The sequence below is a fragment of the Neopelma chrysocephalum genome, unplaced genomic scaffold (assembly GCF_003984885.1).
Source record: "Neopelma chrysocephalum unplaced genomic scaffold, ASM398488v2 Primary Assembly neopelma1_26, whole genome shotgun sequence".
NCBI lineage: Eukaryota > Metazoa > Chordata > Aves > Passeriformes > Pipridae > Neopelma > Neopelma chrysocephalum.
In genome coordinates, this window is record NW_020897695.1 from 19,956,270 (window position 1) to 19,982,740 (window position 26,471).

Below are 26,471 nucleotides of genomic sequence, written 5' to 3' on the forward strand. Positions count from 1 at the left end.
CATAAAACTGAACTCTGGCATTAAATGTGGCTGAGATTCCCTATTGCTAAATAAGACAAACTCTAAAAGCAGTCCACTTGCTATAACATGCAACATTTATAGTAACAATGACTAAATTCAATGTTTTTTCTTCCCAGACTTTTGAAGAAAAATTGGTCTTCATCTTCAAAACTTACCCAGGTGTCATTAAATAATTTTGTGGCTTTCTAGCTGTGCTTTCAAAATGTTGTTGCAGTTCTCCTCCTTCCAGAATAAAGGGTGGTAGAAAGTCTATTTACCTCATTTATTAAATTTCACACAGTTAAATTAAGTGTAATAAGAGCTTGATTCAGATCCCATTCATTTCAACAGCAGTCTTTCCACTGAGTTTTAGTCAAGGCTTAAATAAAGATCAGAAGGTGATCCAGAACTCATTTACATCTACTATGCTCTTCTGCTATTCCTTTAAACTAAAATATTACTGGAGGCCTATCAAACCCAGCAGCATGTATTAACTTGCTTTCTTGTCAACATGCACAAATATCTAAATTTAGGCTGGAAGCCTGATGTGTTAGCATTTATTCCCATGAACACCTAGTAGCTGAAGACAAACTTTTAAAGCTTTTTATCAGCTTTTATTTATTCTTTGTAGTTAGCTGACGGGAGGTTTGCTACTTAGAAACTTAACAGTACCTTTATTGTTTGAAGCAGTAAATATTCTTTGTCTTAGTCCTGTCTGCAGTTTTTGTCTTGTTTTAGTCTTGTTCGAGAAGGCGATCTCGTTCTTAAGGGACAAGATGTCTCCTAGGGAATTTTGGAGCATAGATCTTTCTTCCTGTAGCTTTCCAAGTTGAATTCATAGGAGGATGGAACCAGCTTCAGAGGAAGTGTTGGGTAGCGATGCAGCTGTACAGGCCCAGAGGCTTGATGCAGCATTCACCTGTGGTTGCTGGCAGTGCTTACCATGTCTTCAGTGAACAGAACCATGCACAGAAGTAGATGGGGTTATCATGGAGGTGGACACAGGCAGTTCAGGGCAGCCAGTGAAACGTGTGGTTACTGTTGTGTTTCCAGCAGTTCTCCACATACCTTGCAGTCTCTAGAGAGGTCAGTCTGCTTATCTGGGAGAGATACATAGATACGTGTATGTGTAATCCTATATTTATTGGTGAAAAAATAAGGATGTATTACATTCGTAATAGCAAGTTCTTAGTCTTCTCCTTGGAATCAGCTGTAAGTGGTTTCTCTTGCCCTTTTTGAGCCAGTGTGTGAGTGCTCACATAGAATTTACACCTCAGGGGATTCAGAAATACGTGAATGAACACCACATCTTACTGCAACATAAGACTTGATTTAATATAGATAAAGAAAAACATATGACTTTTCTCTTTGGAAGGCACAAATTAAAATATGCGATTGCAATGTTTTAAGAAATCCCACATGCTAAAATGTTCACAGTGTAGTTTAACGCCTTTAACACTCACTTCTCAACACATTTTTAAACAATTTGAAACAATTCAGTGGTGATGTAACTAGCAACTGGTCCCATATTTACATGGGCACACATCTTCAGTTTTTTATTGTGCTGTAAAATCCTGCTGCTCTGTAGATGTTGCCAGAACAAACAACAATGAAGAACATATTTTTTTTAGACCCGGAACACAGACTTATGTATGCATTACTATCCACTTGTTTTCCCAAATATCCCGTTGTAGGTCTTGAGATGCCACAGCCCTTTCACACATATCTCACCAGATTCAAGGCTTGGTGAGCCATGCCCATTGTTGGAGGTCTCCTGGCCCCTTGCTCCTGTGCTCTGTGCAGATCTTTACACCACTTGCAGCAACACAGAAATTCCCTGTGGATGCCAGAACCATTGTATTTCTATGGGCCATTTCCCAGGGCTTGAACCTCGTATGAATGGGGCTGCATGACAGTCCTTCTCACGCTCCAGAGGTCTGCCTAGCACAGCAATATTGCTTTTTTTGTGGTGTGTGAAGCTGGAGGGCAGGAGGTCTGCAGCCATGGACTGTTAGCCAGGGCCTGTGCTACCTGGTAGACTCATCCTTGCGGGAAACAAACCATTGGAGCACACAGAGCCTGCTGGGGCTGACACCAGGGTCTGTTGCCCCTTGTGTGATCTTGTTTGGGGTACACAAAATACAGTATATGACAAACCTACTTTGGTCAGTATGTGGGTTTCATGGAGCATGAAGATCACTGTTCTAAAACACAGGCATGAGCAATGCTTTCTTTTGGAGGACCCAGAATAAGTTGGATGGTAAAACTTCCATCCAGCATTATCAGTATACCACCAAATCTGCCTTTCCCCCATTCCCTAATTTCCTCCACAGTGGTTCCCAAAGCCTCATTCCTCTCCATAGCACTTAGTGGTGTTTCCCTGTGCTGTACACCACTTGGATGCCTAAGCTGTGGTTGGCATTTTGATTTGAAGAGCCACATTTTGCACCTTAGAGCATCCATCTTCAGTTGCTTGTTGTACATAGGGAACCGTGTGCCTAAAAATGGCAAGCTATGGCATGAACTCATTGTTTTGACCATCCTGCTCCTGATAGATTTGTAGCACCAAGCTCATCACCCTGCGCTATTGGGTTCACATGGAGAAACTTCTGGGGGGTAACCTCAAAGTCTGTGTTGACTTTAAATAGCAGCGTCACTATAGTCTGAGTTTCTGTAAAGATGGTTAAAAGGGCGAGGAAGGTGCCTGTGTGTTTTCTGCACAAAATTTATTAAGTGTTGTGTCTAATACTTATAAACTAGTCGTTATCATTTGTGTATATATGTGTGCATATGTTTGCATAGTGGTTGAGAGATATGAAGTTCCCTTATTCTTGATTTTTCCTTGCTAATAAACAGTAGGAACAGCTCGTTAATTAAGTTCACTAGTAATTGCACTTGCAATAGATCTGGCCTTTAATTGAGCAACAGCTCAAAAGAGAAAGCCCCATGCAAGCTCTTATTTACCTTTATAGCAGCCTCTCCAAAGGGTGCCAGTGGGAAGAACAACTCAGCAGCAGCACCCCAACTGCTGGTGAGGACATCTTAGGGAGGCTGACTTTCTAGCCACCATTCTCAATAAATAGCCTACAAAACTCAAGGCAAATCATAGTGCACTAGCCATTGGCCATATGTCAGGGACATGAACTGAAATGTAGCTTGGAGAAAGGCTGAAGCCTGAGTGGAGCATCCTGGTACCACTGGGAGTGGGAGCTGCACCAGGGGCAGGAGACCCCTCTAGTGCAGAGGCCACCACTCAGTCACAACCAGAGATTAATGCCAGCTTCTGCCTCCCTTCACTCAGCCTTTTCCCACTGATGCACCCAGTGGCTGCTCTTTTCTGTTGCATCAAGCAATGCACTGGTCACATCGTACTATTCCCAAGTCCTTTTCTGGGCAGTTGCATCCCAGCACCCCATTTTCTATTTAGTATGTGTTCTGCAGTCTTTGATGTAAGACCTTGCCTTTGGCTGTAGTTCAAATAATGTTGTTCAGAGGGCTTATTTTCCTAAATTATATAAACTAGCCTGTGCAGGTCATCTGTCCCTCTTTGTTATTTAGAACTGCAGCAATGTTCATGTCATCGGCAGGCATCCTTAGCAGTGATTTGATGTCTTCTTACAGATCACTGACAAAGCCATGTGAAGAAAACTAGTCTAAATCTGGGTTATCTTTCAGTACTCCACTAGAAATGCCCCATCTCAAAATTCCCTTTAGAAATCAACCTTTTCCCAAACTGTAGAAAATTGCAAGGTGACTATTCCCGTTTCCTTGAAATTCTGCTGATATTTGCAGAAAATCCCACAGTTCAATTCTTGGGCATTCAGAGGGGAAAGCTTAAACTCCAGGCTAGCCCTCCCTGTCCTTGTACTTGCTGCAAACTTACACCGGATTCAGTGAGAGAAGAATTTAATCCCCCATCCAGTTCACAGTGAAGCCATTGGAAAGACTGATTTCAGCACATCCTTGTCTGGCCTTAATCTGAAGGATTAATGAAGATACACGCTGAATTAAATAATGGCAACAGAGAAGAAAAATAGAAATATTACTAAAATTAAAAAAAAGCAGCCTGGGGAATTAATAAGGCTGAATCCCTTGTTGTCCGAAATACTATGACTTTGGCGAGGTCTTCACTCAGGAGCAAGGTGGTTTGTGTAGGATTTTTTGTTCTTTCAGGCAGAGGCACTCACCAGGAATCAGACCATCCAACTGTCATGCTGCCTCTATCCCTTGCAATTCAGGACGTGACTTTTGACACTGAAGGACAGGTCTCCTAATTGGAGCAAGGCAAACCTAAAATTACATTTAGCTGGAAAAGTTGTTTTTGTCAAGTAAATGGAAATAAAAAACCATCTGGGAAAGCTTTCCCTTAAGGCATATTCTTTTTTGTCAACTATGGTGTTAGTTTTGGTCACTTTTGCAGTTACAGTTTCCATTTAAGTATTTTTAAGAGCTCTGCCATCATTTTGGTCCCAGTGTGTCTAAAAGTTGGAATTAATCTCAGCAACTGCATTACTTTAAACCACACTGTTTGAACAGGGACTTACTACAGCCACATGAGGTTGTTTTTCACAGTGTTTTAAATAAAAGTATTTGAATATGTGCAAAAATCATTATCTTCTGCAGAAGAGTTTCCAGTGCCCAAACGTTGCTGTCATTAGGCTGAAAGTGGACTTTTTAGGCATTGTATGGGTTTGCAACTGCTGTTCTCAAGGGAAAACATCTGCCCGCATCTGAGCGCTGTTTGTACTCCTCACCTGTTTTCTAGCTTTCCCCTTCATAACTTCTCACAGCACATTGCAGCAGATTTGGTTTTCTTTTTATGTCATGTGAACTTTCCTCCCATTTTAATTTCATACTCATTATGTTAAACACACTCAACCCAGCAACACTGGGTTTCCATCCCTTTCTCCATCCCTTCTCTCTCTTGTGTTGAGGAAATTGTGAATATAAGAAATGTTTATATTTAAACTGTTGATCACATATAACATAATGTCTCTTTTTTTTATTCCAGCCTCTGATATTTCATACCCTGTTTTCTTTAGGGAAACCATTGCATGTTTTTTTCTCTTTCAATTGGGAAACAGGTTAGTCATGATGGCAAATGTCCTATCTGCTCTAGTACTTCCTTGCAACCTTAAATGCCATTATTTTGATCATTTGACTGTACTAGCTGCCCTTCACTGGTTTCCGCAGTAGGTTATGTGGATCTGTTTGATAGCTGTAAGGGTATGCTTTGAAGCTGGTTAAAAAAAATACCTGATATACAGGACCTGCCCTTTTAACTGATGTGCATATTTATGCTTGAATGACACAAGCATCTTCATTTAATTTCTGAGGCCCTGCTAGATGAAGGTCAGTGGCAGCTGTCATAAGGGAGAAACAGTTTTTCTCCCAGGGAAGAGTGTGGAGGTGCAGGGCATGACCAGGATCCCGTGTGTTGTGTGGGGCTTACCCAGGGGCTAACCCACTGGGTTGGGATGGTTTGTGATTGCCCGTGCAGACCCAAATTGAGCAATATTTCTCACAAAAATATTCCAGTTCTCCTGAAAGTTGGTTTCCCCCCCCTGTACTGTGGTAAAGGTGAGTTGGTTGTGGGCAGCATTGATTTTACTATACTGAGTAACATTATCTCCCCAGGCTTTCAGTGGCAGCTTTGGACCAAATGCTCAGGATTGTACCGCTCTTCCACGAAATACCTAAAAATATCAAAAGTGAAATTACTGCTAAAAAGTAGCAAGAGAGAAATATTTATAAATGTGCTGGCAGATTAAATAAATATCTCTTATCTCCAAGTTTTGTGTTGTTGTCAGTAATGACTAGAAAACGTGCAGTAGTATATAAATTTATCCTGTCAGGGCATATATAGTTCTATATGAAGCATGGAAATGGACTTGAATATCTCTGACATTGCCTTTGTGAGTTATTATTTTGATGTCTGTCAAAGCTGCAGGGAGACTAACACAGGCTAAGCATGGATAGAAACAGCTGATGATTTAGGGATTGGTGATAATTTGGTTTCAAAGTATTCTCTGGGGTTTTTCTCAAGTCTGGGGCAAATATGCTTGACAGGATTGGGACTTAAATAATCAGAGATTTTCTGGGGAAAAGATGAAAACAGATTTTATTTGAATCAGGGCAATTGCTGCAGGGACTGCTTTGTTTAATCTGAGCTTGTATGGATTTGGGAGAATATAGTTGTTTAGCATTACAGCTGGATGGATGCCTTCTATCTCCCTACCATAAGTTGGGGAAAATGCCAATTTAGGAAATGCTTTCGTTTCACTCCACTACTTTGGGCTTCACAAGAAAAATATGGCCAAGAAGCAAGAGGTTGCAGAGGGTAAACCTGTTTGCATCACCTAGAAGTACTCGGTTAAGTCCAAGTCTGTGGCAGAGAAGGGGACTAGCAAGCACGGCTGTAGACACACAAAGGATTTTAGTATCCAGGATGGCCAACCCTGCACTCTTCATAACTGCGAAAGTTCAGCAAGTTTGCATCTATTGGTATAGTGTGCCTCTTTCCTCAGGCCTTTGATTGCTGCTGCCTTATGCAGCATTTGGGACAGCAATATCTGGTTTGTTTGGTTTTTTTAGGCTGTCTGTCAAGGTAAGGCTGTAACTGATGCAAGATCAGCATCACTTTAGCATTTAGGAATTGCAGCATGTTTGCTAAAATCAGTATCACATACAATTTAAATGCTTCATGGTAGTAATGCCGTGCAGCAGCCCTGCAGACATGGGTTGCCTCCATGTCACAGAAGTGGTGGCTGAGGCTCTGTGGATCCAATAGATCACGCGAGCTGGGGCAGGAGAAACCCATACTCCCAGCATGCAGCCCTGCTCTCAGCACTGCTTCAGACAGCAGCCTCTTGGGGTGGCCTCTCTGTGTCAAAACTTTCCAGATTGGCTGTATTTTTATTATATTAGCATTACAGATAAAAGCAAAACTTTCATCTTTTAGGGTTCAGCCTGAAGTTAAGTTCCGGATCTCAGCTTTTCTGCTGGTCAGGGACATTGTCACCCTGATTTTTTTACTCTTCTTTTTAGTTAAAATGTGCTTCAGCCATGTGTAAGTGCCCACATAGAAAATGTATTATGTGGTACATACTTCCATAGTACGTATCATGCAAGTACCCTTGCGCACCATTGACTCCTAAACCTGGATAGTGCTGGCTTTGCTACACGTTGAAACGAAAGTGTGTAATGAGTGTATGTGGCATCATAATCTGTTCTTTGGAGGGCAAATAGGTCAAGCTCAATAGTGGTTAAATCATAATAAATTCCATCCACTTGAGCATGCACATCCCACTTGAAACTCTATGGAGCGAGGCGAGCACCTCATTGTATGTGCTTTAGCCTCTGGCCAGAGTGGCATTCACACTGTAATATTATATACAGATAATTATAGCATGTATCTTTTCAGAACACAGTTTCCATAAGCAAAGAAATTGCAGGAATTATATTATTTGTTAGGTGCAAGCAGGCCGTTTTCTTTTCTTTCCAAGTGTTCTAGTTGGAAAATTATTCTGCACCTTTGCCTGAGTTCAGTAATACTGCTGCAGGGGGTTAGCTTGTTTTGTTTGATCAGGGTTTTATTTGCTCAGCATATACAGCTTATGACCCAGGTTCTCATTTGGTAAGTATTGAAGTGATGAAATTCACTTTGTGGATGTACTTAGATCTCTTTGTAGCCAACAGGGAATTGACCTTGTATCTCCTTGAGCAAACAAAAAATTTTGCCTGAGGGGGAAAACTCCTCTATGGTGGTCTGACTGATGCTAGCCACATACTCTTGAGTTCTTTAAAGAAGCAACTCATTTTCTTCTGCTCTCCAAATCTTAACTAACACCTCATCTACATCTACTGTTGATTACATGGAGGATGTGATGAGCCTGATGGAGAGGATCAGTGGTTTTGCATATGGCTTAAGAAACCTTTGGTATAGGGCCATGAAAGTGCTCTCTACTTACAGTACAGGGGAAAAAAGTAAATCCTGGAGGACCAACCTGAAGCCTCTTTGAAGCTTGTTATGTCTGGGTTTCCCTCTGCAGCTTCACAAGGAGGCAAGCACCTTCTCTTCACTATTTGCTTCTGCCTCCTTGCCATCCTCGGAGCTGTTTTGAATGCATGGGGCACGATGCTGAACCAAATCAAAGAGCTTTTCTGAGCTAAAAATACCCTCTGTCCAATTATTTATTTATTGTCCTGCATTATTTGTAGCTTGGATCAACTCTTTGGCATGGTTCCCTGAGTGGTCCCATGGGAGAGGGAGAAGTACAAGAGTAACCATGCCCTCTGCCTGCTGCATCAGCCTTGACCTAATAAGCAATGAAAAAGTCTGTGTTTCTCAAGATGTCTGACCCAGGTTCAGAGCTCCAACACTTGTCTGATCCCAAGAGAAGCACATTCAAATGAGTGCAGTTTGTCTTAGGGTTTTTTTTCAGTGAGCTGGACTGTTTTGTTGTACATCCTGACCGGTGCCAAGCCACGTAAGGTCAATCAGGGGCATGGGTGGCCAGGAGATGCCACCAGAGAAGGCTCCTCCTTCCACCTGTCCTTCAGCTCAGACATAGCATAAACACTGCAGCTTTTGCATCGGGCCTGTCTTGGGTATCAGGACAGATCTTTGCTGGTAGCCTCAGAGGTGCAGCAAGAGCACCAGGCCATTTGTGGACCCTGAAGACCATAGCAGGCTGACTTACAGACTTACATGTCTTTATTTCTGTGAGAAGTCTACACTGCATCTGCTCTTGCATTGTGTTTGAGTGCTTTCAAAAATCACACTGTTTTAAAGATCAGATATGAGATGCCTAATCTGAGCATCCAAGCTGAGGTTTTTAACTGTCCAAGGATCTCTCATTACTGGGGTTTTTCCTTGGTCCTAGGATAACACTGTTTAAAATTCAAGACGACCTCTGGGACAACTCTTTTACTTTTCCAGTCAGTTCAAAGCCTCTTCACCTCTGTCCCCAACAACACCTTTTTCCAGAGCAGACCAGAGTATGACAGTATTTCTGTCTTTCTGCCTTCAAAATGTGACCACTCTATAGAAAAACAAACAAACCCCAAAACAAACACAAACAAACAACCAAACCCCAAACAAACAAAAACCTTTTTGTGACTCATGCTCATAATTTGTGGTCCTTGTACTTGAAGCAGAAGGAAATTACAGATTTTAAGCATGAACACATTGGAATAGTTAAGTTTGAAAATGGAACAGAAAATCCCACTTAGGATGTCTAAAGCAAATGTAAAGAAATTCGAAATTCAAAGCAAATGTCTTTTTCCACACTTGAGACTTGTGAAGTAAAAAGCAGCTTAGATGGTGTACTCACAGCGCCTGTTATACTGTCCCCATTTACTAGCAGTTTGATCCCAAACACTATAATGTTTATCTAGATGTATAATGAGAAATAACTGAGGAACGTGAGTGAATAGCCTTGTTTTAAACATTGTCCAAGAGTATTTAATCTGTTATCGCTGTAACTCCTTAATGCTGCCTGTTCTGAGAAGTACCACATGTTCAGTGAATGGTTTTGATGATTCGTAAGTGTGCTTTTATCACTGCTTATTGAGTTATTTTTCCTACTAATAAAACATCAGCTGTTCGGTAAATCTTCAGCAGGTGTGTCTTATGTTACTAGCACCGATACTTATTTTCAGCTTTGTCAAGAGTCTTTGTTATTTGCTTTGCAGCACCCCACACAATGGTGTTCCAGCTTGTGATTGGTGCTTCTAGGAATTATGAATTATGATACAAAAGTATTTTTGCATGTATTATTTTCTCAAAGTTAAAAGAATGCAATTCTTTCGGTGTGCTATGGAAAGCTGTGCAGTCAGGCTTGGGTTGCATTATAACAATGATGAGATAAAAGCCTCCTTTTGCTCCCACTGAACAGCAAAGCTGGGCTGAAGCTTTCCACCTGGAAGGGGTTGTGAAGTTTTTTACCACGTTGCCTTGTGTATTGTTCTGCTTTCTTCTGTATTAGCATAACTCAGAGATGTTTTCATTTTAGATGTGTAGGGATAGCACAGGGAAAAACTGTTTGAGCGCAAAGTTTTTGGGGGTTATGTGTCGTGTTTTTTCTTCAGAGCAATTTGCATTTTGGTCTTCCATTGCAATCAAATATAGTGGTGATAACTTCTTTCAATTCTTCTAGATTTAATAAAGCAGAGTAATATAATTTCAGATGGGGAATTATTTTTTCATCACACTCTTATAAATGTTTGGAATCTCAGTGGTGCTCTGTGTGACACCTCTTCCTTCCCCACCAGCAAAGTAGACAAAGGTGTATTTGTGTGCCAAAGGAGAATATGCCAGGAAATCTCCTGAATCTTATCATACTCCCAAAATGTCAGACTGGCAAGAGATGTGTATGCCCTGGAGGTTCAATTTGCTTTTAAAATCTGGATTTGTAGCTTGAGGGATCCTGCAGGAAGCCCCCACTTCCTTCCACTGACCTTACAGGGAGACCCAACTCCCCCTGAAGTAAAGTAAATGGGTCCTCAGGGAAACCGCCTTTGGGGATTTCTAGCAACATACCACTTTCAGTAGTGATTGATGTATTAATTGTACTGTATCAGTGATGACTGTACTGTATCAATGTACTCTCCTCAGGAACTGAGTTACGGTTGTGATACAGAAAACTTAGTGCTACTTATGTACAGAAGCCTTGTTTTGGAGTTTTTTGTGTAACAGGAAGTGACGGAAGGTTATTCCAGCTCTAAATTCTGGTACATCTCTGTACCCAGGTAGTGTCTGGGAAACACTGCATACTCCTACACTATTGCCATCAGAGACATGACACGTAACGTTCTTGTTTCTTATGAAACTGATGCTTAACTTACTGTGGTGTTTGTGGCAGATAAGTGGGCAACAAGTCTTTGTATTCTTCCTTTCCTTCATGGAGCTTTTTTCTTTCCTTCACAGTTTGTCAAGGAACAAATAACAAGCTGACCCAACTGGGACATGTGGAAGACCATTTCACCAGCCTGCAGAGGATGTACAACAATTGTGAGGTGGTGCTCAGCAACCTGGAGATTACATACGTAGAGCACAATCGTGACCTCTCTTTCCTGAAGGTTAGTGTTCATCTGTGGTCTTCTCTGCTAAAGGAATCTTACTCCATTTTTTAAGGAAAATGCAAAGGATCAGCTACTGATAAAATTCTGTGGTGATGCAAAAAACATAGCTAATGTCAGAGCAATTGCAGCTCACAGTCTAAGCATACCTGTAGGCTGCAGGATATGCTCAACTCTACTATACAAATCAGGCACTTTGAGAAATAGCTTTTCAAGCACTTCCCAGCCTGTAATGAGTGCCATGCAGATGGGTTTCTTCTTATTTGTAATTGCAATTGCATCCTTACCCATTGTCTTACTTCTCGGAGAGCAAAAGACTTTGTGGTGCTGTTGGGCAAAGCAAAGCACAAAGTGAGTGGCAACCCACTGATGGCAGATTTTGAAGTATGGAGGCCTTTCCCGTGCTCTTCAAACAGTGACCCCTTCCCCTGCCATGGTGGTGAGTCCCTCTGTAGCCTGCAGTGCTCACACCCTGAGCAGGCAGGCAAGTCCTATGCAATCTTCTAGATAATCCTCTGCAGTTGACACACAGGCTACTCCCATCTCAACATTTGTTTTGTGCACAAGTGCTTGAGTAACTATGGCAAGCTGAGGAAGAGGAGGAAAGGACAGGGGATGGATGCTAAAATGCAGCTACAGCATGGGGAGGAGCACTGTCTGACATGGGGACCTCCAGGTTCTCCACTAGCAAGTAAAAAGCAAGATCAGAAAATAAATGGTTCAGACACATGGGTTATAAATATGATGGTATTGCCATTCTCTCCAAAGCACAACCTGACTATGGAGCTCACCGTTCCCAGGAATGTTACAGGTCTCTTGAAAATTCACTGGTAGTCTTCATAGGACAGGAAAACATCCTAAGGGGTAGCCTGAGGGTTTTTCATTTATGGTGATTTTTGTAGGAGATAGAAATGCACACATTTCACAGTGCAAGGCAGGAATTGACCTACATGCAGGAACAGTACCTCACTTGTATTTTTGTTCTGTAAATATATGTTACTTAAAAAGGAGAAGCTTACCTGATCTTCCCCTCTGATGAGCAGTGGAGGATCCACAAGGAAAGGGGCACGGAAAAGAGAATGTAAAAGCCTGAATCAGATGGCATCTCTGTGCTGCCAATGCTTGGAGGCTAGGCAGTTATTTAAGGGAAGCATCACACTTAGTTGCCATATCATACACGCTTGCCCTGTTTGCCTGCATCCCCTAGTTAACCCCACTTACCCTTGCTTGGGGACAGAGCAGGGGTAAGCTGGACCTTTTCAATGATACCCTGGTAAGTGCTCAAAGGGTGAGTTTATACCTGCTTAACTGGCAAAGTTTTCCCTTTTTGTTCTCAGATTTATTTATTTTAATGAGATTAAATGGTTTATCATTTCTCAAAATTGAAAGGTGATGGATTGGAGGGGTGGGAAGTAGAAAGTGATTATTGAAGAGTACTATGGATTAAGCACCTTGTTTCTTCTGTTGTTCTCTCAGTCAATACAGGAGGTTGCTGGCTACGTCCTCATTGCACTTAACATGGTGGATGTCATTCCCCTAGAAAACCTCCAGATAATCCGAGGCAATGTGCTGTATGACAACTCTTATGCCCTGGCAGTTTTATCCAATTACCACATGAATAAAACCCAGGGACTCCGGCAGCTGCCAATGAAACGGCTATCAGGTGAGATGAGGGCAAGAGGTAAAGGCATCTCTAAAGCAAACTTCAACTGTTAGCTTATTGGTGTCCAGATCCAATTGGAGATTGCCTCTCAAAGTCACATGCCATCAAATCCTGCTTTAAAAACAAGGATCTGAGTGTCGTTTCCTGGTTGCTTTCCCGCTAGCCAGTCTTCTTCAAAAGGCGAAGAAAGTTCATAATTTCTCATTGCAGAAAGATACAGAAAATCCAAAACGTCAACAAGATGGTGAGATTCATTTCTGTCCCCCAAACTGCCAAAGAAGTATCTGTTTGTTATTTTGCATCATTTGATTCCAGTGCATACACGTCAGTATTTTCTGTTAAATCCCTATGGGAACTGGTGATACGTGTGTTAGGTCTCTGGCTATGCACACCAGTAGTGTCATCTCTGCTGAGTGCCATGGCCCCTAGAGGTGGCACCAGGCAGAAAGCCACATGTAGTGGCATCTTTATGGCATCCTAGAGCAGCTGAGTCTCCAGAACCCATCAGTCTGAGCCTGGTGTTAGTTACACTGTTAGGAGTACTGATGCCATGCAAATTGTCCTTTTCTGTTAGCATTGTGTGACTGAGGTGGAGAAATACATGCTTTATTTCTCTTTCTTTAGATCAGAGGCAGAAGTCTTATGGATTTGCTTCACTTACAAATTCTTTTTCTTTCTGTAACAGAAATTCTCAATGGAGGTGTTAAAATCAGCAACAACCCCAAACTGTGCAACATGGACACTGTTCTCTGGAATGACATCATTGACACGAGCAAGAAGCCTCTCACAGTGCTTGAATTTGCAAGCAACTTGTCTTCTTGTGAGTATTAACTTACCAAAAATGCTATGTGCTCACCCCCTCCACTTCAAACAGTATAATGAACATATCATCTTTCATGCAGTAGGTTTGTGGTCCAACAATTTTTACACGAGGGCCACCAAGCCCTGTTCCAAGGGAAGTGCTTTCATTTCTGCACCACTGGCCTAAGATAGAATTTTTCATATTGGTTAGGTCGTTAACTCATAGCTCAGCAAAGTTCTTGGGGGTGATTCTCTTGGTTTAAGGCAGTACTCTACATATGTGTTAATCAAACACAGCTAAGAAAAACGTGCACTCATTTGCTTTCCAGCAATCTTCTGTTTACAATGTAAGGCTTGTGTCTAGAAAACCCATACGGGTAGCTTCATGGAGTTGCTTGAAGACTTTTTAGAGTTAAGGCCCAAGTTGTGTGCTGTAAAACTCAACTGTTTTGGGCTGCACAGACTGCCCTTGCAAAAGTAATGATAAACAGGCAGATAAATCTGATGCTTCAGATCAGCAGGGAGATGAGGGGATATTTAGAAGTTTGTATAGCGTATGCTCAGAGTAGCCTCAAGCTAATCCTTCAGCCTTATGAGTCCCTTGTAAAATCCCCAGTCATTTCAAAGAAAGGAGAGTTTATTTTCATTTGTAAGCATTTAATTTCTGGCACTATAAATTGACAGGGAAGCATATTTTCTCTATCTTCTTCCAGTTGCATAATTGCCTGAGCTAATAGCCAACTTCTGTGTTGACTTATTTTTGTGCAGAGCCCAAGCGTAATCAAGGAGTTGCAAACTATACATGTCAGCACAGGAATTTGGCTCTGAACACCCCAGAAATGTTAATCTTTAACTTTTCAACTTAAAAAAGAAAAGGATTTCTTTGGTCCTACACCAAATCAATCAACTCTTGGACAAGTATTGGCATTTGTTCAGCTATTTGATGGGTGATGGAGGGAGGGAGAATCACATGACGTTAGCAGGAAGAAACACTTTATTAGAAAATGCCTTTTAACTGTAGTGAATTCCCTATTAATCTGCTTAGACAGCCATTTATGGCTTTAATGACGATCCCATAGTCTAAAATAAGTTGTTTCTCTGGGACTCTGCTCGTCATTAAGAGAAAGAAAAAGAAAGAGTAAGGAGGGAGGGATGGGAAAGAACCAGCACTGAATCATTGAGGTCAGGCAGGGTGTCCATCCACTCTATCACCTCTCCATCAATTGTCCATCTGCAGTGTAGTCCTACACTGAGGAGTATTTTTGGCAGAGAATGGGAGGAGAGCACAAAGCAGACAAGTCAAATTACTTTGTGGTCAGAGTAGCTGGCGGTTGCCTCTGAATCCAGTTGGATTTGTTTACTTTTTAGAACTGCGTTGTTCAGAAACACTGATTTACATGTGGCCTGTAGTGAGCAGCTGGCACATGCCCGGCTGCATGCCAGTGGTGACTTGCCATTGCATGCAAACCCCACCAGCAGGAGGGCCAGCTGGGCAGTAGCTGAGATTCCTGTTCCTGGGAAAAGTATACCTCTTTCGTAAGCTAGACTGGCTGGGTATTGTGCTCACTTGTTCAAAGGTGTAGAGGTGGAGAACTGCACGTAGGAAAGCAGAGATGAACAAAGGATAAGGATTTAAGTTCTCAGTTTTTTTGAGCATTGTTATATGAGTGCTTCCTACACTGGTTTATTGAGCAGGAAATCTCAAGTCATTGTTTTCTGTGGTTCATGGTATGTTTTTGTTTTCTATGTTTACAGAATATTATACTCTGTCTCATGTTTTAGGTCCCAAATGCCATCTGAACTGTACAGAAGACCACTGCTGGGGCCCTGGTGAACAGAACTGCCAGAAATGTAAGATAAGTTCAGAAATTGCTTGTGTGCTCTGACATACTAAATTTCTATCTACTGAAAAATTAACCTGTCAAGTGCAAATTAGTAACATGTGTATCACACTTGTCCTTCTCTGCATCCTGCTATGCTGGGGCTTCTTGAAGCGTACCATGGGTGGACGTGGTCTGCAAAAGGGTAGTCACAGGGAAGACAGCCATGTCTGGTCCCTACGAGTAGCTAGCTCCCTTTCTGGATGGAAAACCTCAAGGTGGTTTGCCTTGAGTTTGGATTTCCCTGCAGATGTGCTGTTCTTCCAGAAGTAAAATTCTGCAGGTGTCTCCTGCATTGAAAACTTGTGTGTTGCCCACAGCTTTCTCCCATCTGCACTTGTGAGCATTTATTTCCTCGGTTATTTTACCATGTAACAGAGAACACAGTAACTGTGTGGTGAATTGCTTGCCTTCCTGCTGTTTCCTGCAGAGTCATTCTGCAGGCCAATTAATGATACTTGGGATTATTTTCTACTCTTAGAAGGATTATTTTCTACTCTTAGAAGCACCAATGTAACCCAATTTTTGCTGGCTTTAATTTCTCTTTTTGGAATCTCTGTAGGTTTTTTTTTGTAAACACAAAAGATGTCACCTTCATGTGGATATAATCACACTACATACTGTACTTGGAGGACCTTTGAAAGGCTCTCTGAAAATATGTAGCCAGTTTTAGATATATAAATGGAAATGTTTGGCTGCCTATGTTTTACTGTAAAATTGTGCAGGTAGGATGCTTACCTGATATGAAGAGAGTAACAGAAACATCCATTTAGAAGTGCTTCAGAGCCTACAAGGTTTTATTTTTTCTAAAGTAAAGGTTGAGGAGGAAGACCATCTCAGTTTGTTTCACTACTTCATTATTCCTTTTTTCTCTAAAAAGTGAGGAAATACACTGTTTCTAATTCTTTGTTTTGTGAAAAGTTCAGTGAAAAAAACACTGATCTAGACATAATGCAAGTGGGAGCAATATCCTATATTCAGTTTTCCATTGCAAATAATCACCTAACCCTGAGTTTCTTGTCTGCAAATACCAAGCCAAATCTATACAACTTGGAGCTTGAGCAAATCTTTTCTGTCTTCATTTAATATAAACTTTAGTTTTTTTCAGTCAGCTCTGCAGTTTGGCTCTCAAGGTGGACAGTGACTGCACACACAGGTTTTTCCCTGCAGCTGGGGCCGCACAGCTGTCTCAGGGCCTTGCAAAACCTCAGGTCTCAGCCCTGCAAGCTTTCAGCATTTACAAACTCTCACTGGATTCAGGAGGTCGATGAGTGAATAAAATGAAACCTTTTGCAGCCTCTTGCTCACCTCTCCAGGCATTTGAGAATGTGGCCAACTGAAAATCTATCCCACATTTCCATATGTGGGAAAGTTTTTTCTCCTGAAAATGAACGTGGGATATTCTGTATGAAGTAAAAACGTTTGCTGTGATATATGTTTCCAGCAGGAAGCTCTAGTCAATAGCTATCAAAGTGACGAGGTGCTTTATTCCCCTGCTAATGCTTATGAAAAAAATTATATCAAAATGCTGTTCATATAGAACCATGTGCCTCTTATTCATTCTAGTTGAATGAAGGAGATGCTATCCAAGAAGCTAATACCTGTTGTGGAAATAATCTGTTTCCTTGAAAGTATATCGTCTTGCTTACAGGCCTACAAGACTAATGAAATAATGCAGTTTGGATACAGAAGTGTGTAATGGAAAAAGACAGAATGTATGATTTTTAAAAATCACTGTTACATACCCTGTAGCAGACTACTTACTGCAATAATTTTCTGTTAATTAACAACATTCTATTTCAGACTTACAGGAATTCATAGTGGTATTGTAACTCATTTGTGCCAACTGCAAAGTTGATTACAGTTAGCGTAGAGCACAGCTGAAATGCTCAGGGTGCTGTAGTGAAGCAGAGTAGCCATGAGGTTTCTCTGGTGTCTAATGCCAGGCTCTGTGAACCAGTAATTTTTTTCTAGAGAACAAGCAATCCCATTTCTGGTTTGTGGTTGTTTTGTTTTGTTTTGTTTTTTTAATTGTTCTGATTATCCTTTTTGCTGCTTTGCTATTCAAATGGAGACACTTTCCCAATTCTCAACAAAATATTGCAGGCAGTTTTTACTTCCCTGCAAAAAGCTGAACCAGGGCCAGTTCTTCCTATGGGTAGTTGCAGTGGTGCAAACCCTATGGGAATTGTGTAACGAAGATAAAATTTGGCCAAGGAATTGAAGCCTAAAGAAAAATAATTCAGCGTGCATATGAAATCTATTTGTTGAGTGAGTCTCCCCTCTCTACAAATTGCAGAATATTTTTCGTGCATTGAAGGGATCCTGATACCACACCAACAATGTATGGTTTCCCATTTTAGTATGAAGCCCTGGAAGTTCTGTCACGTTGTTTTTCCCAATGCTAGCAAAAATAATAGCAATTTTTTTCAGTGAAATGGAGACAGATCCTGCTCTGTTGCCCAGATGTAAGATACAATGACTCCACAGAATTTTTCTTGATCTAGGCATTGATGTGACAGGGACCTGGTTGCTCTTTCTAAGCAGGACATATTTCCTGGCTGGAGTCAGCGTTCGTAGCACCTCGCAACAGCCAAGATAATTACAGACTGGACACAATTCCTGCTCGCTACCACCCACACCAGCTCTCACTCCTCCCGAACATTAGCCTTATGTGAGGACAGAATGTGCATCCCATGAGGAAAATCTAGCACAGATCCTGCACCAGACCATTTCTCCATATTTCTTGATCTCAGAGCAGCAAGTACAGATGATGTTTCTCATTTTTTCTTGTATCTTCCAGTAACAAAAGTCATCTGTGCCCAGCAGTGCTCTGGCCGCTGCAGGGGAAAGGTGCCCAGTGACTGCTGCCACAACCAGTGTGCTGCGGGATGCACAGGGCCTCGGGAGAGTGACTGCCTGGTAATGATGCTGCACCACCGCCATAATTGCTTAAATCCCTGATACGGCGAGGCAGGCATTCAGCTGCATGTCCCCTAGCCTTCTTCAACTCCAGAAGCCCTCTGAGATGCTGTCCTGGAGGGTGCTCCAGGGTTTCCCTTCATGGGTGGTTGGTGGGAGGGAAGATGACATGAACTTCATAGCACCCTTAGCTGGTCTTTACTTATTCTGTCAGTGAACCTTACTAGTGCATTCTAAACCATCTTTAGTGCCTTTAAGTGCCCAGTGAGTTCGAAGTTGTTGCAGAGCATCTAAGTGTTTGCTGTAGGGTGAGTTCCCCACATGGGCAGGTCCCCGGGTCCAAAGTAGTCCCTGTGCTACAGCAGTTTTTCAGGCCACCACAAGTTTGCCTTGTGCTCCTTAGCACTAGTCAGTAATAATCTTGATTTACTAAAGCAAGAACTTATAAGGGGAATGAGTTATGATGGATCTTCATCTTTCTGCATTTCATTGAACTTCAGACATGAAATCAGGGTTTCCCTTTCTGGTTTTCACTTGCCACAAAAGCACTGTGTTTGGGGAACCCTGGGGCAGTGGAGGGAGAAAAAGCAAACAGAGCTTCTTTAGGAAAAAAAAAGTCCCTTGGCTTTTCTACAAGAGTTTCAGGGGATCGGTGTATGCTGTGGTTTTAACTCTTCCCCATATTTGCACTACACTTCATTCTGAATTAAGGGGCATCTGAGTATTTGCCATAGAATCCATCCAGTCTGGATGTTGTTGTTATGTTTAGTCCTGGTCCTCTTTTAAGTTGCATGGCTATGATGCCCTTATTGGCTCACAAGGAAGACAGTTATTCTCTCCCATTTGGAAAGCCAGGGGAGAAGAAAGGGGAGAGTGATTATTAATTTAATGCAGATTTAAATTGGAAGAACCACTTACCCTTCAAAAATGCTTGCTATATTGTTCATTACGTGCAGCCAAATATAATGGCTTCAGTTTAACATTTAGCCAGAAAAGTCAGTAATCGGCAGGAAAGGACTTGATTTGATTTAGGTTATTAAAAAGTGGCCAGGAAAAGTACCATTTGTCTTGATCCAATTGTTGCCTGTAGGGAAAATTTTTCTGTCTAAGGCATGCAAATTTACTCCCGTTCCCACATGAATCCTAGCAGCTCTGCACCAGAGTGCCAAGGTTTCTTAGTCAGAAAAAGAAAAGTTCATGGTTTCTTTTTAAAAAAAAAAATTAAACTCAATTGCCCAGCCTGAAGGAACCTTTCACCTTCAAAGCCTGAGGGACCATCCCTGTAGCTGCCTGGGGCTTCCATTGGAGCTAAGCAGGAAACAGATGAGACCGTCAGAGTGCTTTAAAGACCTAATGTAAAACCATTGTCACTTTTTAAGGAGAAGGTGGTTTAATGGGTGCTGTTGTTCAATGACAGGCATGCCGCAAGTTTCGGGATGATGCTACGTGCAAGGATACATGTCCCCCATTAGTCCTGTATAACCCCACCACTTACCAGATGGATGTCAACCCTGATGGAAAATACAGCTTCGGAGCCACTTGTGTGAAGGAATGTCCACGTAAGTTCATTTCAGATTGCAGCCACAGAGGAGGTGGGGGTTGGAGAGAGGTGGGAAGGGACCTATGTCATCCCTCTGTGTAGTGGCCAAGTGAAAAAGCACTTGTTCTCTTCAGTTCCTGTGGGAACTGGGAACAGTTGACAAAGTGAGCCTCTTCAAACTGCATCCATCACCTTCCCTGATTTTTACTCATTACATTCTGACTTCTGAAAGTTTTTCTCTTGGTGGAGAGAAAGGCATCATATAAAAATCATCAAAACAATGGCTACATGGGATCAATCCTGTGGATTATCTAGCATTATCAGCTCTTAACTGTTTCTTAATTAGGACTGGTAGAAAGTAGTTGATTTTAACACTCCCTCTCAATCTGTGTGATTGTTTTATCTACAGATGCTTGCTTTTCCTTTCTTGCTGTTCCATGTCTGTATTTTTTTAACCCATCGAGACCCTGAATGTTGTTTTATCCTTCTCTGACCATGCCCCTCTCTGTAAAAGGGTGATAGCACTGTATGTTCATCTACCTTCAAATTATGTTTGTGAGTATTCATAGTTAGTGCCTGTACTTTTCTGAGTGTGACAAAAGTATTACACTAATATTGAAGTGTTTGTCCAGCTCCCAATGCATCCTTCTTGTGTTTCAATGACCTTTGTATCCTTTTATTCCCAGACAACTACGTGGTGACAGACCATGGCTCCTGTGTTCGCTCATGCAATGCTGATACTTACGAAGTGGAAGAAAATGGTGTTCGGAAGTGTAAAAAGTGTGATGGGCTATGCAGCAAAGGTATAAAAGCATGGAATAAACCAGTAAGGCTTTGAGATGATAGATAACTTCTTAGAAAAAGTGCAGGAAGTTCTGATCTTAATTAAGCGCAAATTCTATATCAATCAGATCCACTGATTGTTTGGAGATCTGGCAAGTGGTTTGATCAGGAAACCTGACTTTGGGGCGTGCTCTCCAACTGGGATACACCATAAGTACAGCAGATAAACTGTGTGTTTGCGCATGTGTATCTTGCACATCAGCCTTCTCCTTCATTTATCCTTCCCAGTACCTCATCAAGGGGAATAAAATTAAAATGGGACAAAGAGAGAAAGAGGAGCGTGTGCCAAACAGAGCCCGTGTGCAGAGAAGCTCAGACCAGAGCTGCACAGCTGGGCAAGCAGAAAGTGGTTATCTTGTGGCACTTTCTGAAAAGCAAAAATAGGCAAAAGATCTGTGAAACTCAGCGTTGGAGTTTCCAACCATATTGGAATGCTTTTTCATGGCATTTCTGTGTTTCCCCCCTTACGTGTAACTGGGCTTCACCCTTCTCCCCTTCTCATTTTGTATCTCTCCTTTAACAGTGTGCAATGGCATTGGAATAGGTGAGCTTAAAGGAATCCTCTCCATAAATGCCACAAACATTGACTCCTTCAAAAACTGTACCAAGATCAACGGGGATGTCAGCATTCTCCCAGTTGCATTTCTAGGGTGAGTTACCTGCTGGTCACTAAGCACTGGGAGGGAAAGAAGGGCTGGGGAGAAATTGAGACTGAACTGTTCTTTTCCCAATTCCTCATTCTGTTTGTTTCAGTGATGCCTTCACGAAGACTCTACCCTTGGACCCCAAGAAGTTGGACGTCTTCAAAACAGTCAAAGAAATATCAGGTTAGCAATGAGTTTTAAGCTGAGATGTTCTCTGACTGATACTGCCAAAATACAGAGGGAGAGAAGGGAAATTTTTTAAGCATAAGAAGAGAAGAGCAAGCAAAGAGTTTCTGCCTCTGAGCTACCAAGGGTCACTCTTCACCAAGGTGGTCAGCAGTGCCTCGCCAGCATTACGCCCACATAACCCATATTGGTCTCCCATCCAAGGTGTGTGGTTTGGCCAGAACGCCCCTTCTGCTGAACTGTAAGCCCTAGAGAAGAGTAAAAGCAGAGGAGATCCCCAGCCACCCAAGAAGTGTGTGGTGATGCAGAGGCGTACCATTCCAGCTAAAAAAAGCCAAGTGTGTTTCTATTTGTGGAAAACCTTTCAGCAACTCCTTAGGGAAGCGTGCTCAGTGGCTTGCGTCATCCTTACGGAGACACCCTCTCCAGCCTGAAGAGCTCTTCCTTGGGGCGACTGTATCTCCACGAGCACAAAGCAGCCAGCAGAGTGCTCAGCTGCTGTCTTGCACCAAGTATCAATTAAAAGTAATTTTGTTCAGCCCATTATAAAATGAACGTAACATCGGAGCTGGGTCCACAGACATGGCTCCAGTTCCCTTTTTCTTTCTCTCTTACCTGTCTGGTTCCCTTCAGGGTGGCAGTGACTAACCGCAGAGCGTCATACAGCAGCCTACAATTTTCCAAATTCTCCCCATCCTCCCAAACACCTCAGCTGAGCAGGGAATTTTGCTTGCTGCAGCCAATCCACTCCAAGTAGCTGTCTGTTCTGCTCGGTTCCTGCTTTTCAGTTCTCCTCTTCCCTGAGGTCTGCTCACAAATGGGATGGAGTGATGCCTTTCTCCCACAGGATCAGAGCCTGCAGCCTCTCAGGCAGGGTATCTACTGGCAAGAGCCATCGTCACTGGTGACTCGGTGTGGCAGGATGTGCGGCTCACTGACATGTTCATCTGTTATGCTCCTAAGCCCTCGTGGTGGGCTAAGAAGTAAACTGTTTATAAAATGGGGTTTAAAAATATCTCCCTGCTCCCTAAAATGTCATGTTTCAGTTTGAGATTCTCAGATAAGCATAGAGAAAGCACCAGCGCCTTCTCCTGGTGCAGGATTTGCTCAAGGAGGAGGTTCTGCTGCCAGTACTGACCACAGGTTTAATTTCATTATTATTATTTTTAAATCTTCTTTTCTTCATTTCAGGATTTTTGTTGATTCAAGCCTGGCCCGAGAATGCTACTGATCTCTATGCTTTTGAAAATCTGGAGATTATACGGGGCAGAACAAAGCAACAGTAAGTAAATCATGTGGCAAAGCGACTGTAAGAGCAACACTGTTTAGAGCTGCTCTTGTCTGAGCACACCGAGGTTGCAAGCAATGTGAGACTCAGATGTCCAAAAACTACTGCAAAATGGGACAAACCCTTCGAGGAGTAGAGCACTATCTTTGTAGCAGTAGATAATGTGTCCCAGGGGTAAAGACCCTCAGCGCTGTGCCACATGTGGAAGGCTGCCCTGAGCCTGCTTTCAGGGTCACCCACACAAACAGGACAAAGAGTGGCTCTTTACAGTTTGGGATAAGTTACTAAGGTATCAGAAGCACTTCAGGATTTGAGGTAGCTGGGCAGTGGGGGATGGAGGCCGCCAGGCAGTGCAAACACCAGCAGCGCTTCCAGTGCCCTCCTAGGCTTGCCCCAAGAGGAAGAATGACTTGGTGGACAAGCACGAAATAATAGCTACTTTACCTACAACTATTGTTGCACATCATTTACTTGTCAGAAGACGTGTCCTGATAGTTTTAGCTTAAAAAGCCCTTGAAAAACCAGATGTGAGTATTGTAGTTGTTATATAACAGGCATGTCATGTACTAGGCAATAAGTTTACAGGGCTGAGCAGGATCTTGCTTGAAGAAAACAGCAACACACATTTGAGAACTAAAAGAAAAACATGCTGAGTCTGCTTACTAATTATCTTTCTTGCATGTGTTTTCTTTTTGTCCATCTCTCTTTTAGTGGCCAGTATTCCCTTGCTGTTGTTAACTTGCAAATACAGTCCTTAGGGCTGCGCTCCCTCAAGGAAATAAGTGACGGAGATGTTGCCGTTATGAAGAACAGGAACCTCTGCTATGCTGACACCATGGACTGGCACAGCCTGTTTGCAACTCAGAGCCAGAAAACAAAGATTTTACAGAACAGAGATAAAAATGAATGTGGTAAGGCAGCGCTGCATTCCTGCTCCCCACTAAAGCTCATGCTGAAATGCAAGTGTAAGCTTGCATTTTCATAATTCGAGAAAAGCTTTTCCCCCTATTTCCCTGGCTACAAAATTATTCAGTGATACTGCTTTAATGAACGTGGTAAGGGAAAAGTGGAATTTTTTTTTTCAGGGTGCTCAGGGCCCCATCCAGTCTGACCTTGAACTCTTCCAGGGATTAGGTATCCACCACTTCTCTAGGCAAATCTTGCCAGTGTCTCACCACCCATTGTAACTATGTCTTCATTACATCCATTCTAAATCTACTCTTCCAGTTTAAAACCGTTTTCCTTTGTCCTGACGCTACAGGGCTTGTTAAAAAGTTTTTATATGCCCCCTCTAAGTACTAAAAAGTCTCAATAAGGTTTCCCCAAAAGTGTCTCTTCCTCAGGCTGGACAACCCCATCTCTCTCAGCCTGATTTAGCTTTATTATACATCTGTTAAGCTGTCACGGAGAAGCGTGTTCTTATTTTGAAAGACCAGAAGTCACTCTTAGTTTCAGGCTTTGGAACTTAAGAGAAGCATGATTTCTCCTCTTCCACACTGCCAGGAGCATTCACATGTGCTTTGGAACAGATTGGAGAAACTGTTTGGTCAGACGAAGTGAGGATGGAGAGTTTGAGCTCTCTCTTGCCTTGACATTCATGGCTTTTCTTGTCTTTGTTTCTCTCTCAGCTGCTGCCAAGCATGTTTGTGACCCTCTGTGCTCAGACGTGGGCTGCTGGGGCCCAGGACCCTTCCACTGTTTCTCCTGCAGGTTTTTTGCTCGCCAAAAGGAGTGCGTGAAACAGTGCAACATCCTACAAGGGTAAGTTGTCTCAGAGGTGCTTGAGGTTTCGGTGATGATTCGGGGGTTTTGGTTTTTAAAATATGTTGTAGCTGGAAAGAAAGCAAAAAATTGGGTCTCTGGTTGCATGGGATTTCACCAGCTTTGCAGAGATGTTACGTGACCATAGTACCTAGTTGAGGTACCTCTCCTTTCCCAGTCAGTATTGCTTGGGAGTTTGTTCCTGCTGTGGTGAACTGCTAATAAAACATCCCCTTAAGCCCACAAGGAGAGTATCTATAGGCCCAAGGAGGCTAAGCCTTATGCCTCCTTCCCATAAGAAATAAAGGAGCTTAAAGCCCCGTTGAAAATCCAAGCTGTGACTGTCATGTCAAGTACATTGGGTGAGAGCCAGAGCCATTTACAGTCCCCAGGAGCTCAGTCATCCCCAGAGCCAGGGACTCATATGTGCTCAGATGAGCAGCTCACCCTTGCAATTTGCAAAGTTGCAGTCAAGGGAGAATGAGCTTTCATCCAAAAATCACTGAGAACAGCAATTTCAGGGCAAAATTATTGCTTCAGCCTCACTGAGGCCATGGAGAACATATTACTGCTTGTGTGTCAGGGCTGTGGCTGGGTTTTTCAGGCAGTTCAACAGGTGATGTAGACGGGAAAGGTACCTCTAGCACCAAAAATTACAGGGACTTTTCAATTAAGCTTTCAAAGTTTGACTTTTAAATTCATGAGAATTAAGCAAGTACTTGTCAGGGTGCTAATGCCTCTGATGTTTGTATTTCTCTAGTGACTTGTAGTTCAGCAGCTGTCTTTTTTTAAGTGAATTCCCTCCAGCAGCTATTATAACCTGAAGGGCAGATCTGGGCATTTTTTCTGCCAAATGATGGGTAGATTTAGTTTAATTAATAACACCATTACTTGAAGTGGAACAGCTTTATTGCTATTGAAACCATCTGTTCCCAACTTTCATATTTTAATAATTCATTGTGTGTTGTAGAGAGGACGTGAATTTAATTATCAGTGCCTTGCTGTTTAACTTTCCTAATTATTATTTGTAGCCTTGGAATCACTTGAACTGTTTTTGCTGATCTCTTTGCATCACTACTATTTAAAAGCCTCTAGAAATGGTTGTGAATATTCTGTGGCACTAGCTTAAAAGGGAAAGTAAACTAATTTGTAGTGTGCAATCTGGAATGCCATGTGTTTCACTTTTAACCAAGTTTCCCTTACTCTTATGTCCTCAAAAGTGTGGCTGGTGTAGCCAAGAGGGTCCCCCTGTATCTCCTCCTGTCTCAGTACTATCATCATCTCAATCGATTTAAAGTGGAAAACTCAGGAAAGGAGAGAAGACCACAATTTATTACTCACTAATCAGCCTGGGATTTAATTATTTCTCTTTTTTCGTTGTTGTTGTTTTTTTCCAGGGAGCCAAGAGAGTTTGAAAAGGACTCCAGGTGCCTACCCTGCCACCCTGAGTGCCTGGTGCAAAACTCCACTGCATACAATGCAACCTGCACTGGACCTGTAAGAGCAGATTCACCTTAGCAAACCTCAAACTATGTATTAATAAGTATTTCCCATGTTGAGATAATCCTGAGGTCTCATTTACCCCTTCTCTGAGGTAGAGCAGAGGTGAGAGTGGTTAGAAGTCAAGATCTTGGGGCAGGGGAGCAGGAACAGGAGAGGAAACCTCAGGGTGTTATTTTTCCTTTGTGACATGCAATCCACAGTCACAGGCATTGTAGGGTCTTTAATTTTTTGTGTCTTTTACATAGGAAAAAAAGACTTACTTATGTATGTGACAATATAGTAATTTGGCAAACATTTGAGGGACATATGTATACTGAACTGCCATGTTGATGTGAACAAGTTAGATCAAACTCATATC

The 26,471-nt window shown here is 42.3% G+C and overlaps 1 protein-coding gene across 2 annotated transcripts in view; it reads left to right on the forward strand.

The window, feature by feature from the left end:
- The window catches only part of EGFR (epidermal growth factor receptor), a 156,638-nt gene that overhangs the window by 101,588 nt on the left and 28,579 nt on the right, over nucleotides 1–26,471 (forward strand). For both annotated transcript variants that reach the window (XM_027675804.1, XM_027675802.1), the window contains exons 2-14: nucleotides 10,931–11,082; nucleotides 12,559–12,745; nucleotides 13,431–13,565; nucleotides 15,329–15,397; nucleotides 18,230–18,348; nucleotides 19,766–19,907; nucleotides 20,575–20,691; nucleotides 21,255–21,381; nucleotides 21,485–21,558; nucleotides 22,753–22,843; nucleotides 23,561–23,760; nucleotides 24,478–24,610; nucleotides 26,008–26,107. In XM_027675804.1, coding sequence (XP_027531605.1) covers nucleotides 10,931–11,082; nucleotides 12,559–12,745; nucleotides 13,431–13,565; nucleotides 15,329–15,397; nucleotides 18,230–18,348; nucleotides 19,766–19,907; nucleotides 20,575–20,691; nucleotides 21,255–21,381; nucleotides 21,485–21,558; nucleotides 22,753–22,843; nucleotides 23,561–23,760; nucleotides 24,478–24,610; nucleotides 26,008–26,107 — 1,646 coding nt within the window. The remainder of the gene's footprint in view (nucleotides 1–10,930; nucleotides 11,083–12,558; nucleotides 12,746–13,430; nucleotides 13,566–15,328; nucleotides 15,398–18,229; nucleotides 18,349–19,765; nucleotides 19,908–20,574; nucleotides 20,692–21,254; nucleotides 21,382–21,484; nucleotides 21,559–22,752; nucleotides 22,844–23,560; nucleotides 23,761–24,477; nucleotides 24,611–26,007; nucleotides 26,108–26,471) is intronic.